This window comes from Candoia aspera, chromosome 6 (assembly GCF_035149785.1).
Source record: "Candoia aspera isolate rCanAsp1 chromosome 6, rCanAsp1.hap2, whole genome shotgun sequence".
Classification (NCBI taxonomy): Eukaryota; Metazoa; Chordata; class Lepidosauria; order Squamata; family Boidae; genus Candoia; species Candoia aspera.
This window is the reverse complement of record NC_086158.1, coordinates 14,837,708-14,850,687: the sequence shown is the minus strand read 5'-3', so window position 1 is coordinate 14,850,687 and position 12,980 is coordinate 14,837,708. Positions and strand designations below refer to the sequence as shown.

General features: G+C 40.1%; 1 protein-coding gene across 1 annotated transcript in view; it reads left to right on the top strand.

The window, feature by feature from the left end:
* The window catches only part of FNDC3B (fibronectin type III domain containing 3B), a 273,381-nt gene that overhangs the window by 167,349 nt on the left and 93,052 nt on the right, over nt 1-12,980 (top strand). The window contains exon 6 of the mRNA XM_063306442.1: nt 2,842-3,138. Coding sequence (XP_063162512.1) covers nt 2,842-3,138 — 297 coding nt within the window. The remainder of the gene's footprint in view (nt 1-2,841; nt 3,139-12,980) is intronic.

The window sequence follows — 12,980 nt, the reverse complement described above, 5'->3', positions numbered from 1 at the left end:
GATGCATTATAATTCAGAGGAAACCAAGAGGGACAAATATATGAATGGGTGTATCTTAGGAGAAAAGTCTCCATTAACTGAGTAGTTTTAGTACAGATAGAAATGTTGTGCAGAAAGTATATATGATGTTATTGCTCATAACTTAAAACAGGGTAAACAATCTGCATGCCTTAGTCCAATTTCCAAAGCCTTCTTCAAGCAGTCCTCAGATAAGAACAATCTGTTCTACCTCTGGCAAATGGCCAAGCAGGGTAGTAGGTGTAAAAATAGGAAAGAGTGGCAGATCACCAAAGAACAGAGGTAACTCGATCCACTCTGAGCTCTAACTTTTGTTAACCATAAGAAAACACAGCTGTTGGGAGAAGAAATATTCCCCATCCCTGGGTTAAAATGAGAGAAAGAGAGGCTGCTTAGTTAGTCTCGATTGCTTAGATCACTGTTTTTCACATCAACCTGTGAGAAGGAATTCTTACCAGGGTTCGTCCCGAGCCGGGAATGAAAAGACGCAGGCACTTGCTGGAACAGAGGTTGAAAGTTTATTTCCCAAGAGCATATTCAAAGTACAGTCTGCTGGTTGGAGGTGGCCACACCTGTATCTCCCCCACAAGCCCTTTATATAGGAGAGCTTGGCTGTTGCTATGCAAAGGTGTTCCTGCCCGCTAGAAACTTGAGAAAAGTGCAGTTTACCTGATTTCAGAGAGGAGGCGCTGTGCGGTCAGGCCCCCTGCTGTTGGTGTTTCCTGCCCTGGTTGTCTGGGTACCTTGCAGAGCTGTGGCTTTGTCTACTAGCTTGGAATATTCACCTTGGAAGGAATCTTTTGTGATTGGATTATGGAGATCTGTTTGGCTGGGGAAGAATGTTTACCTAAATGGGCTCTGCTAAAATCTGTGAATGAGCGGCCCTTTGTGTTCCAAGGTTTCTGATTGAATCGGAAGGGAATCCTTTGCTTAAATAGTTCCTTTTACATTTTAATCTCTGGCATCTCCTTTTTGCATCAAACTCATTCTATTTTGTAATAGAATTTTGCTCAAGGAGAAGGCAGTATTGCAGGGAGACAGTGTTTCTGCAGGAAGACAACATGGAGGGCAGGGAGAGATTTCAATTTTCTTCCAACAAGCCTAAAATATTGCAAGTACTATAAGCCTCATCCTGAATATAGGAGTGGTAATATGAGGTGACCACATTGATAGAAGAGATGATAAAGCTGAATCCATGATGTACACAATTTTTTTTGATGACTTAAAGAATCTTGCCCCAAAGATGTTCAGAAAGACTGGGTGTATATTATTTATTTGTATAACTTTTAGAAGGGATTCTCTCATTATCAGCCCAGGAAGGGAGCTGGTACAGTCTTTCCTTGAAGTCTTTCAGTGACAATGAGATGAGTATATACTTGTCTAAGTCTTCTGTTTTCTGTGTTTGCTGTATTTGGTCAGCCAGGGTTAAACTGGGAAAAGACCTTTGATTTCAGAAGCCTGTTGGAAATACCACTGTTAAAAGAGGCCAAGAGGCCTTGTTTTCTCCATAGCAAAGGGAGCTGAGTCACCTTTATACTTCTTTTTGTAACAATCATGCAGATTTGGGGTTGTTGTTGGTAGCAGGAATCCTTAATGACCCCCAGGGTTATAAAAAAGCTGAAGGACACAAAGCAGTGAAATCCTTTTATCTGTATCTTCCTTGTATGTAAGTCTTGTGACTTTCCCAGGCATGAGAAGATTTTATGATATGTGACAGAGAGGTGGATAATTTTTTGGTGGTCGGTGACTTTTGGAGGAAGGAGGAGCTATAAAGTGAGTGGAGCCGTATCAATCATGGGAAGGAATGGGTTTGGTGGGAGCACGCGAGGAATTTTGTAGGTCATGGAATGCTTTTGGAAGGTATACACTATAGTTTTCATCTGTTTCTCATATCTGAGAGTTAGTTCTCACACAGAGAGTGAAAAACAAGATGATAGCAAATTGGCCATTGCAAAACAAAGGACAGATGGAAACAGGCCAGCCTGGTCAATAATAGTCCATTATGTACAACAGGAAGGACAACAAAATGCAAGGGGTTGGACATTGTTTCTGATCTAGGGCTTGTTCTTGAATCACAGGTGTTGCTGATAGGCTTTGGTTGTGGCTTCTAACTTTCTTCAATAAAAGCTTTTCTGAAGTCCTTGGATTTCTTGTGACTTTCCCTACGTGGTTCATTCCTGCCTCTGGGTAAAGCCTGATAATCATTTTTAAATGGCAGGAAACGTGTGCCATTCATTTTTAACAGTCAAGCTGTGAAAGGTTTCTGAGGCTGCAAAAAGAGGGCCCAAGGGCCACATACAGCACCCAGACTGCAAGATACCCTCCCTTAGGCCATAAACATTGAAGGCAGAAGTGCAAAAAACAGCACTGTATTAGCCTTCCCAACACAGCAGCTTCCAGATGTGCTTGGACTGCAACTCCCAGAATTTCCAGTGCACAGATCATTGAAGGCTGGTATACCCAGGAGCCCCTTAATCAGAAGGTATATTTAAATATATTACCATTTGCATGGATGCTCTTATCCCATCTTCAATGCATCATGCAGAAGGTATGGAGAGATCTGGATTGCTGTTACTGTTAAATTAGTTGGCCAGTTTCACTAACTAGCGTTAGAATTAACCATGGATTAGGCTTCAGATGACGTGGCAAATTGTGACACACACAAGACAGTAAGAAAGGTTTTGAATCTCCTGGGCTCGAGAGGGAGCGTGCGAGAGTGATGGTAGCCAAATGAAGCCAGATTGAACATTTCTATGGTAAATAAATGCAGATGGAATTTGCACTGGAATCTGAGCTATATCCCTTTATCCTGTTTAATTTCAGAAATTATATATGGAATGTCAAGTTATATAACCAGGGAAGATCAATACAACAAACCACAGCACAAAAAAATCAAAGACAGACAGATTGATCGCCAGAACCGTTTGAACAGCCCTCCATCTATCTACAAGAGCCATCCAGCATGTACGACAGTGTACAATGCTACCATCAAGACTCAAAATGGGGCCACCAATGGGGGAGGAACCGGTGGAGGCATCGGTGGTGGAGGCATGCCAGCTGTCAAAAAAGCAGAACGCAGAGCAAGGAGCAGCCCCAAGACCAACGAACAGGATGTGCATGGTACAGTTAATTAACTATCTTTCCTTTTTCTTTTCCTTTCCCTTTTCACATTTCTTCCTATGATTTCAGATTTATAGAAACACACTAGAAATAAAATAAAGACATTCAAGGGACCCATACCATGTGCAGGAAAGCATTATTCTGGCCAATTGGTGGATATATATATGAATTTGTTCGTTGTGTTGTAAACCGCCTAGAGTCCCCCTTTGGGGGAGATGGGCGATGACAGAAATTTGAAATATAAATAAATAAATAAATAAATAAATACATTTCTGGATGCCCTCGAGTTTTCAAAGGAAAGAAGAAACCATTGTTTGCTTAAGCGCTCTTAAGTTATTTCACATAGAAGCACAAAGCAGGCCTCTCCAGCTGTTCAAATATTTTACACATTTTAGGAAACGTTTTTAGGTCAAACCATATTGATTGCAGACCTGATATATTTATCCCAAAATTAAAAGTGGTTCTTTTAGGCTGCAATCTTACATTCCCCAACCTGGGAGTAAATTCATCTTTCTTCTGAGTAGCTGTATATTAGGCTGCATGGTGAAAATAGCTGAAAGGGGATTGGTAATATTCTTGCTTCATAACTTGACTTGTGCGTATATATGCTTATTATAAGTCCTATCACATTCAGTGGACCTGTTTAAGTAGATAAGGAGTGAATCACTAACGTGACATTTCAGTCAGTTCCCAGTTTGTGCTAAAGGAAACTGACAAGAATTGAAAACACGCTTTTGTTGTTTTTTAAATGTTAAGTGGTGTTCATTCTATAAGTATGTTTTATTTAAAGAATGTTGAAGGGTCTCGTTTCTTCCTGCTTCTACTCCTTGCCTATTCTTACTGGCTGCTTTGATTGGCCCCTTCTTTTCCCCCGTGATTATTCTTCATCCCACATAAAGGTTCTGGCTGCCAGACCTCATTTTTAGTGCCACATCAGAGACAAGAGATCAGAAAGTAAGACTAAGCAAGTAGGCAAGTAGGACTAAGGACTTTTTGAAAGCCTTCCCAATGCTTTGGGTAGTTTTGGTTGTTGTTCTGATTGCTAGCATTAGTATTCTGAAATGAACTTGCTGCCAGGGTGAATGCCTGCTGTAGAATGTTGTGAAGTGGTCATATGTAGTCACCAGCCTAGTACTGTATTTTCATCTTCTTGTTGATTTGGGGTACTGTAATTCCATGACAGAGTTGTTTTATACACAGAAAGTCCTGTGTTTGTTCTCCAGCTTATTCAGAGAAAGGGTCAGGGAGCAATTAAATGAAAACCTTCTGCTGGAGAACCTTTTGCCAGGCAAAGTAAACCTACTTTTCCCAATTTGGGGCATTTCTAATGTGTCGGGATTATAACTCCCAGAATTTTTCACCTGGGAATTCCAGCATCCCAGCATATTGGGAGGGCATTGGGGATGGAGAAGGCTGGAATCAGGCTAGTAGCAGGCTAGTTGAATAAACTAGCCAGTATAAAGGACCCAGGTATAAAGAAGCCAGGACCCAGTATAAAGAAGCCTTCCAGGTTCCTGTTTCATTGCATCTATATTGGAAACAAATTCTATTGGCTTTTGTCCTTCCTTGTAAACAAAGTACACATGCTTTTAAGCTACAAAAGAACGACTTGCAATGGCTGTTTTGACGGTGGAAACATTGTGGAAGGCTGGGGATAAAGAATTGAACCTAGGCAAGAAGAAAATCCATTCAGTTTAACTGCTGGAATAAGTTTACTGAGTAAAGTCTGGTGTTGTCTGAACACGTCCATGAACTAGCACAGGTAGTAGCTATCAAATAATGCCTAACTCATACTTCGACCAGCTGTGCTATACAAGTTAAATTCTGACCATGTTGTGTGGCAGCTAAAATTAGTTATAATGTACCTTAGAAGACATTCAGTGACAATGACTTACTGTTATGTCAGATCTTGTGAGCTCCCTGTCCTCCAAACTATCATCCGCTGGATGCTTCTGTTTCTGAATGCCTGTAAAGCTGTCTTTGAGTTTTAGGGATTGCTTTTGAAATCAACAAAGGGGTCCCACTTTATTGTGTGGTTTGCACAATACTGTGCGCAAATCTTCCTTGAGTCATAGTATCTCAGTTGCAGAATGGAATCTTTTTGGGGAGATAGACAAGTGAGCAAAACCAAGTTCAAGCTTCTGGAACGAAAGTGCCTTTCAACAGAAGCTCATCTAAGATCTGCATGTCTATGAGTACGGAAGCTTTTCATCACCTTCTAGGTCTACACCCACTTCATCTTCAGAAGTGATGGGAAGGAATACCTTGAGGCTTTCTTGCCAGCTCAAGACACCTTCCCTTTTCCAGACAGAACAAACTATACCGTGAACAGCAACCTTTTCCATACCGCCACCTTCCAAGTGCGTTGGGTTCCAATTCCTCAAATAATTTATATCAAGGGGTAGATGCAGCAGTTGAAAAAGGTTCACTGACTTATTTGGTAACTCTTGTACTTCTGTAGGCAAATGTAGCCTGAGTCTGAATGTGCAGTTGAGATAAGGGGTTCATGTATGTGTGGAAAGAGATTCAGAGGACACCACAGTAGAATTGCAGTGCTGTGGTTGCCAAGGGCCATCTTCCCTTTCTGAGTGTGTAGCTCCAGTAATCTGGAGCACCTGTGCCCAAGCTTGTAGTACTTTCCTTTGTTTCCCAGGGTGATGACTCATGCTCATGTCAATAATGTCCTGCATGACAAAGCTACAATGGCTTATCTGTCCTGTCTTCCCATCTCTGACCATGTCTGTTGACTTCAGCAAGTAATTTCAACTGCTGAATTAGAAAAATGTCAGCACTTTAATTGCCTGCCTTCCTTCTTTCCTTCCTTCTGCTTTTTTAAGCTGGAAGGGCAGGATAGTCTTCTACCTTCTTTAAAGAAGACAACCAGGGAACTTCATCATTGGTTGCTTCAGGCTTATAGCTCACTTCGTGTCTTTAAGACTGGCTTCTGGACTCCCAAAAAAAGAGATCTGACTGTTTTTATAAAATGTAGAATGTTAAATTGATATACACGTATCTTTGATCCCCATTTCTGCATAGACCCAGTGAATCCCTATGTCTTTGCTAATACAACAAAACTAAACCTTTCAATTTTTAAAAAAGTTATATAGACTTGGATTCTTTCTATTCAGCTTAAGAAATAAGCTGTGCCATTTTCTGCAGAAGCAACTGTTCCCTATGAGGCTCTCCAAAATGATTTCTATTGTTCAGATAGTGTGTATTGTTCTGAATGTTTTTATAGCCATATTAAAAAAAGAAAACCATATTGCCATGAAATTCTCTGTTCATTTTACCCTAGCTTTTTTGTTTTGTTAGTCTGTCTGAAAACAGAGTTGTCCAATCCTTTTCCATCCAGTCTTAGTCCATTTCATGTCTTTCAGTTTGGCATAATGATTTATTTTGCAGCTATCTGCATAAATGTATTAAGCTCTTTACATGAGAACAAACCTTTCCACAAATATATGCAAAAATGACATAAATCCTATTTTTTTCCCTTATTCTTTGCTGTTTTACCTAAAAGAAAGGAGCAGAATGTGTGCATATACTTGTATATTTGTGTATAAGAGACTGGTTCTCTCACATACAAGAGAGACTTGTATGTGAGAGAGAATTTGTTGGCATATGCAGATGGGGATCATTTGATTTTTTAAATGAGTTACCTTACTTAACTTTTATTAGTTTGTTCAATTAATATAAAAAAATTGTTCTGGCCCTACCCTTTTCTCAAATATGATTTTTGGCACATATATTTGTGTGTGTGTGTGTGTGTGTGTATACATACATACACGCACATACATACATACATACATGTGTGTTACACAGACCTATTTATTGGCCAGGATTGGTTTTAGTTAGAGTTAACAATCACAGGTTGCTAAGGAAGGAAAGCTGGGCATAATCTGGCTATCCATCCATCTGGGAATAGAGGATGGTTTCTTAAATTCAGGGTCATTTCTCTGATTGGTAAACATGCTATTTCTTTTGCTTTTCAATCTTCATATTGCTTATATTTGTCCATAAATATTAGCCATATTGAATTGATTCCATCTTGCACCATCCTTATTTAAAGCTTACCTATGGGCATCTCACTTTTCCATCAACAAATTCAAGCTTAGCAAAGAATAGCAATTCCTTATTCTGGGAGTATGCCAGGGGGAAAAAATTATTAGCTATATAATATAGCCCCTGACCTTGGTTATTCCCCCAGATTTTGCAGTGAAAGAGGACATACATGGAACACATTTTTTTACATCAAAATAGAGATGGTAAAATGGTCCAACAATTATTAGCTGTCTCTGGCAGTTGCATATCATTGCTCTTCTTGCTTGGCCTCCACCTCTTCTCCCTATTCTATCCAAAAGTCTAATCTTAGCAGAGGCTTAGATAAAGAATGGCTACACAGTCACCAATAATGCAATAGAAGAATATGCGTATGGAGGAACATCAAGCCAATGGGAGGGTCCAGAGGAATCTGGCAGGGGATGAAAAGAACTAGTCCAGTGTGTGGCGAGGGAAAACTGGGCAGTCATGTTACATTTCTAAACGGAATGTTTAGGGACAGAAATAAGTAACTTATTATAGAGCTCTGGAGTTGGCACATTTTGCGTATTGACCTTGTGAGTACAGAAAGTGATCCTGTGGCTGCAGAGTATTTTACCAGTTGTCTGGGAACAGTTCTACTCATGTGACGGAGACATTTAAATGAGCTTGAAGTAAACAAAACAGCCACTGCTGGAGTTTATTTTGTGTCCCTGTGGGATCCCATAAGTACTCCAGAAAGCCACTACACCCAGTAAAGATCATAGTAACATTACTAAGCACCATGCATGTTTTGAGGGTGCACGCTATAACTCTGACTAGAAATTTCAGTGGTAATGAGGTGCCAGTTGTAAAGGTGAGCCAAAACTTTTAAAATTCTTTAATCCATTTTTGGCAACCCTGTTACGCCTTATGGGAACCAGGAAAGTTTGTCTACTCTTCACAGCAAAGTATTATATGGGAATAAAAAAGAAAAAAACATTAGGATCCCCTATCTGTGAACACATACCTGAGTACTGTACTTTAAATTAGTATTTAAGGTGTTCCTTGGTGACTTTGTGGAACTATTTTATTTGTTCAAGTATGCTTCACCTAAAGAAGGAGATCTGTTTTCTTGGCTCCGATCATAAGATGTTTGGAAGTTCCATTTTCTGGGACGTTCTACAGGCTTTACAGCTGCAGAGGATGAGCACAGCTGAAAAATACCAAGACAGTGAGTGAAGTCAGTGTCCCTAGAACGCTCACTGAGTCAGCCACAGAATACTTGTTCGTCAAAAATGCAAAAACTAGGCAAAGATTGAAAGAAACTTTAATTAAATTAATGTGTAAGAGGATGGGGGAGTGTGTAGTGTGTGCCTTTATTTTCCTGTACAAGAGTTAACACCCTTTTCAGGTTATATCAAGTTTTGTTTCAACTCAAACTGCAACAAAAGGAAACTCCTAAATGGCTTCAGTTCTGTAGCTCAGACTCTCTGTAGACCCTCAAGGAGAAAATTAAGGCAAATGTTTCCACCAAAGGCTAAGAATAAGCTTTTCCAGAGCTAGTTGGAAGGTTCTGCACTGCCCTTCATTTGAAAACTGGAGCCAAGTGCAGAATGATGTTTGAAAAGAATCCTGTTGGCTGGCTGTCTTCCCCTTAAGTTGACTTGAGATGTCTTGCCACTGCACCTGACAAGCAGGATGTAGAGAGCTTGTTAGAGCCTTTGTCAAAAGCCTTTCTATGGGGAACAAGGGAGAAGCATGTTTAGCCAGAACATTATAACCATCAAAGGTCACACAAATTGAGTGCACTGGTTTACAGACAATTACGCTAAAAGCCTGTGGCTGTTGGAATAATTAAGATTTTTGGTAGTAGATTATTAGAGCTGGAGAGGCTAGTTAGTCCAACTGACTAGATCATGCAGGAAATCCAAAATTACAGCCTCTCCAACAGATGAATACCCAGTCCCTGAATATCTCCAGAGAAAGTTAGGGAAGATACTTTCAAAGGTATTTTGATTTTCATTTAGAGTTTTTCTTTGAACCCCAAAGTTGAAAATTTTGGTTAGGGTGACTCAGCTGCTACTCCTTTCTTCTCTTGCTTTTTCTTAAAAATAAAAAAGGATTAGCCTTTACTGCTTCCAGCTAGATGGCAACTTCTAGCTGACTTTGGCTGATATCAAAAAGACAGATAAGCAAAGTTCGACCTGATTAGTATGTGGATGGGACATCAGCAATAAATCTCAAACATTAGGCTACCCCAGGAAATAATATTTTTTAAAAAAATCCTAGAAGAAGGAAGTCGAAAACTACTTCTATACCTTTACCAAGAAAACTATGTGGAGATGCTAGGAGTTAAGCTTGACTCAAAAAGGAGATTTTACTTCTTCCAGTTTATTTTAAAAGTAAATAGGAAATAGCACAGCTAAGAATGCTTTGTGGTTCACAACCAAATTTTAGGTATTTTGGAAGATAGGTCCCAATCTAGTAACAATGGATAATAAGGATTCTGTGTTGCAGCTGCTCCCTTGTTTATAACAGTTTAAAAACAAAACTAAAATCCCAAAAGGAACTGGTCACATTTTAAAGCGAACAAAGTACATTTATGACAGTTGGATTAGTTGGAACTTGGCAAATATTTGATGAATTCCTTACATGTTTAGGATGCAAGGAGGAGTCTCTGTTGCAGTTGAAAATGTAAGAGGATTTTAAAAAAATAGAGAAGATGATAGAATTTCTCATGCAAAATTTCAAAACTTGCAGTGCATGGATTGCTGAAAAGAAAACCAAGCAAACTGCATTTGATATTTGCAAAGAAAGTCCACAGTTTAGCTGACATGTGTATGAAATGGCAGCTGGCAGCCGCCTTCTGGGTCTCCAAAGCAATCTGCAGAGCCAGCTTCTGCGATGTGATTTTGGCAGGCATGTTGCTGTCAAACAGCAACAGTCTTGTTGCCACACAAGCTGCGGAGGAATGGTGCTTCAGGATCCCTATACATAGCTGGTGCTGGAATGCTCTGGGATTGGATTCTGCTTGCAGAATAAGTATTTGAATTTAAGAGCACCAGAGAAGTTTTTAATCTAATAGGCAGGTTGCTTATAGAAATACAGGATTTTGAAGATCATTTTATGGACTTTTCCAGATCATTGTTCATTTGTACAATAAGCAAATTAACTGGTTGTTGCAAAAAAAAACTCTCTGCCCACAGTTGCTTCATCTCTTGTACAAAAATTGTGTTTTTACAGTTCTCCTACGTAAATGATTGTCACATGGCAGTGTGATTTTGATCCAAATAGCATGCTTATTACAATAGCAGATGCTGCATCAGTTCTGAAAGTGTCTTGGGTACTTATATGGAACATTTGTATTTATTAAAATCAATTTAATTTATACCCCATATTTCCATCATTCGTTTTTCTTGTTTTAGAGGCTGAGTGACTCGCTAGTACTGTATTGAGCTCTGGAAATTTAAATCGGGGATCATAGACTAAAATGTGTGGATACAGGTCCAGAAAGAAGGCATACTACTGGGCATCAGGGTGGCCAGGATACAAGTAGGATACTCTCCTGTCCCTATAGTCCAATGTTTTTCAAGTTTGGCAACTTTAAGATGTGTGGACTTCAACTCCCAGAATTCCTCAGCCAGCATGAAGTCCACACATCTTAAAGCTGCCGAATTTGAAAAACGCTGGACTGTAGTCCAACCTAATGCACAATACTCATATTCTGATAGTTCCACAATGAGATCCTTGGTCACAGGAAAGCTGTATCAAAAAGTTATTGCTACCCTCTTCCCTTCCCTGATATTGAGGCTGAGGTGGGATTTAAGCCCCGTGAGGACACATCTTTGAGAGAATAACACCACCACCCTTACCCTGCCATGTCTTAGTAAAACATGCCACAAACCACCAAGGTGTGAAGGATCCTCCCCAGATGTATGGCACAGCAATAGCACATTATGCTTTATAGTCCAAAAAGTGGGGAATTGTTTCAAAGTAGAAAAGGTTATTCAGGAGGAATTAGTAAATTCAGCAAAAAGTAGTAAATAATGCAAAAGTTATGTTGCCATCTGTATTTTTCAGAAGAAAATGCTTCTAGACGTGGACTGCAGCTTGCTTGCTTGCTTATTTATTTATTTAAATTTATCACTGCCCATCTCCCAAAAGGGACTCTGGGCGGTTTATAATAAAACATAAATAAAAATATAAAACTGTAAAACACTATAATACACAATGATAAATATGATAAAAATTCCGATAGCTGGAAGTTCTCTGTAATTTGCAAGGAGAGCAGGGTCCTTCTAAGGAACTAACCATCCCCAGGAATGGCTGCTCTCTCTCCCGCCCCAGGCATAATTACAGAACCACGTCTTTAGTTGTTTCCTAAAGTCCAGGAGGGACGGAGCCAATCTCACTTCTGGGGGAAGGATATTCCAAAGGGCAGGTGCTATTGCAGAGAAGGCCCGCCTCCTGGACCCCGCCAGATGGAATTCTCTTGCAGACGGGGTCCATAGCATGCCTTCTCTGCACGACCGGGTGGGACGAGTTGATGTGATGGGGAGGAGACGGTCCCTTAGGTAGCCTGGACTCATGCCATGTAGGGCTTTAAAGGTGATAACCAACACCTCGAATTGGTCCCGGAAGCAAACTGGCAACCAATGCAGCTCGCAGAGCAAAGGGGTGACATGTGCTGATCTTGGGAAACCCAGGATCGCCCACACGGCTGCATTTTGTGCCAGCTGTAGCTTCCAGATACTCTTCAAGGGTAGCTCCTCGTAGAGCGCATTGCAGGAGTCTATATGGGAGATAACCAGGGCGTGAGTGACTGTTCGAAGGGCCTCTCGCTCCAGGAAGGGGCATAACGGGCGCACAAGAAGTTGCACAAAGGCCCTCCTAGCCACGGCTGCCACCTGCTCAAACCAAGTTCACCATCAGATTTCCATTACCCATTGCCATGTGTACCACATTTATCAAGGATTATTATTCTTTAGTAATAATAATCACGATAAATAACGACTGCGATGAATTAATATTTTAAGGATTGGGGAGGTGCTAGAGAAATGATAAACACCTCTCTCCTGGTCTTTCGAAAAAGATTAAAGACCTGATTTTACCAGCAGGCTTGGAATGGGAGAGGGAATAGTTGTACCTGGGGATGGCAAGTGCCCTAGAGTGACTTCTGATGGACCTACTATACTCACGGTCTGATAAAGAACTCTTGACCGTCTAGATTCCATCTCATTCTTACTTTTATTGTATTTATTTATAACTGTTCTGGTTTTAATTCCATTTTATTGTAAACCGCCCAGAGTCCCTCCTTGGGAGGGAGATGGGCAGTGATAAAGTTTGATAAATAAAATAACTAACTAAAGTAAGGCTTGGAATTGGAAGTGCTGGATTCTTGGAATGAATCATGCAAGTTGCAGAATGCATAGATCCAGAGCAATGCTAGGAAAAAGAATGGGGGGGAAATGAAAATAAAGATATTTGTAGTCATTGTATTTTTAATGTAAATCTACCTATTCTCCAATTTTAGAACTAGGTGAACCCAAACCTGTTTACTTATCAAGAGAAACAGTGATTTGAATTAAGCATAGGGATGCCAAAGCATATGCCCCAATTTAATAAGTAAACCATGGTTATATAATTTCCCTTTTTCTTGTTTCCTCCTGAGAATTCCTATTCTAACATGAGTATCTAAGGATGGAGCAATGCTGCAAACCAAGATTTTTTAGCTTGGATATAAGGCCCAACCAAATTCAGATCCTTATATGATTGTAGCCTGCAAATCATAGCTTGTCTGTGTTGATATAAGTTAGAATATGGTA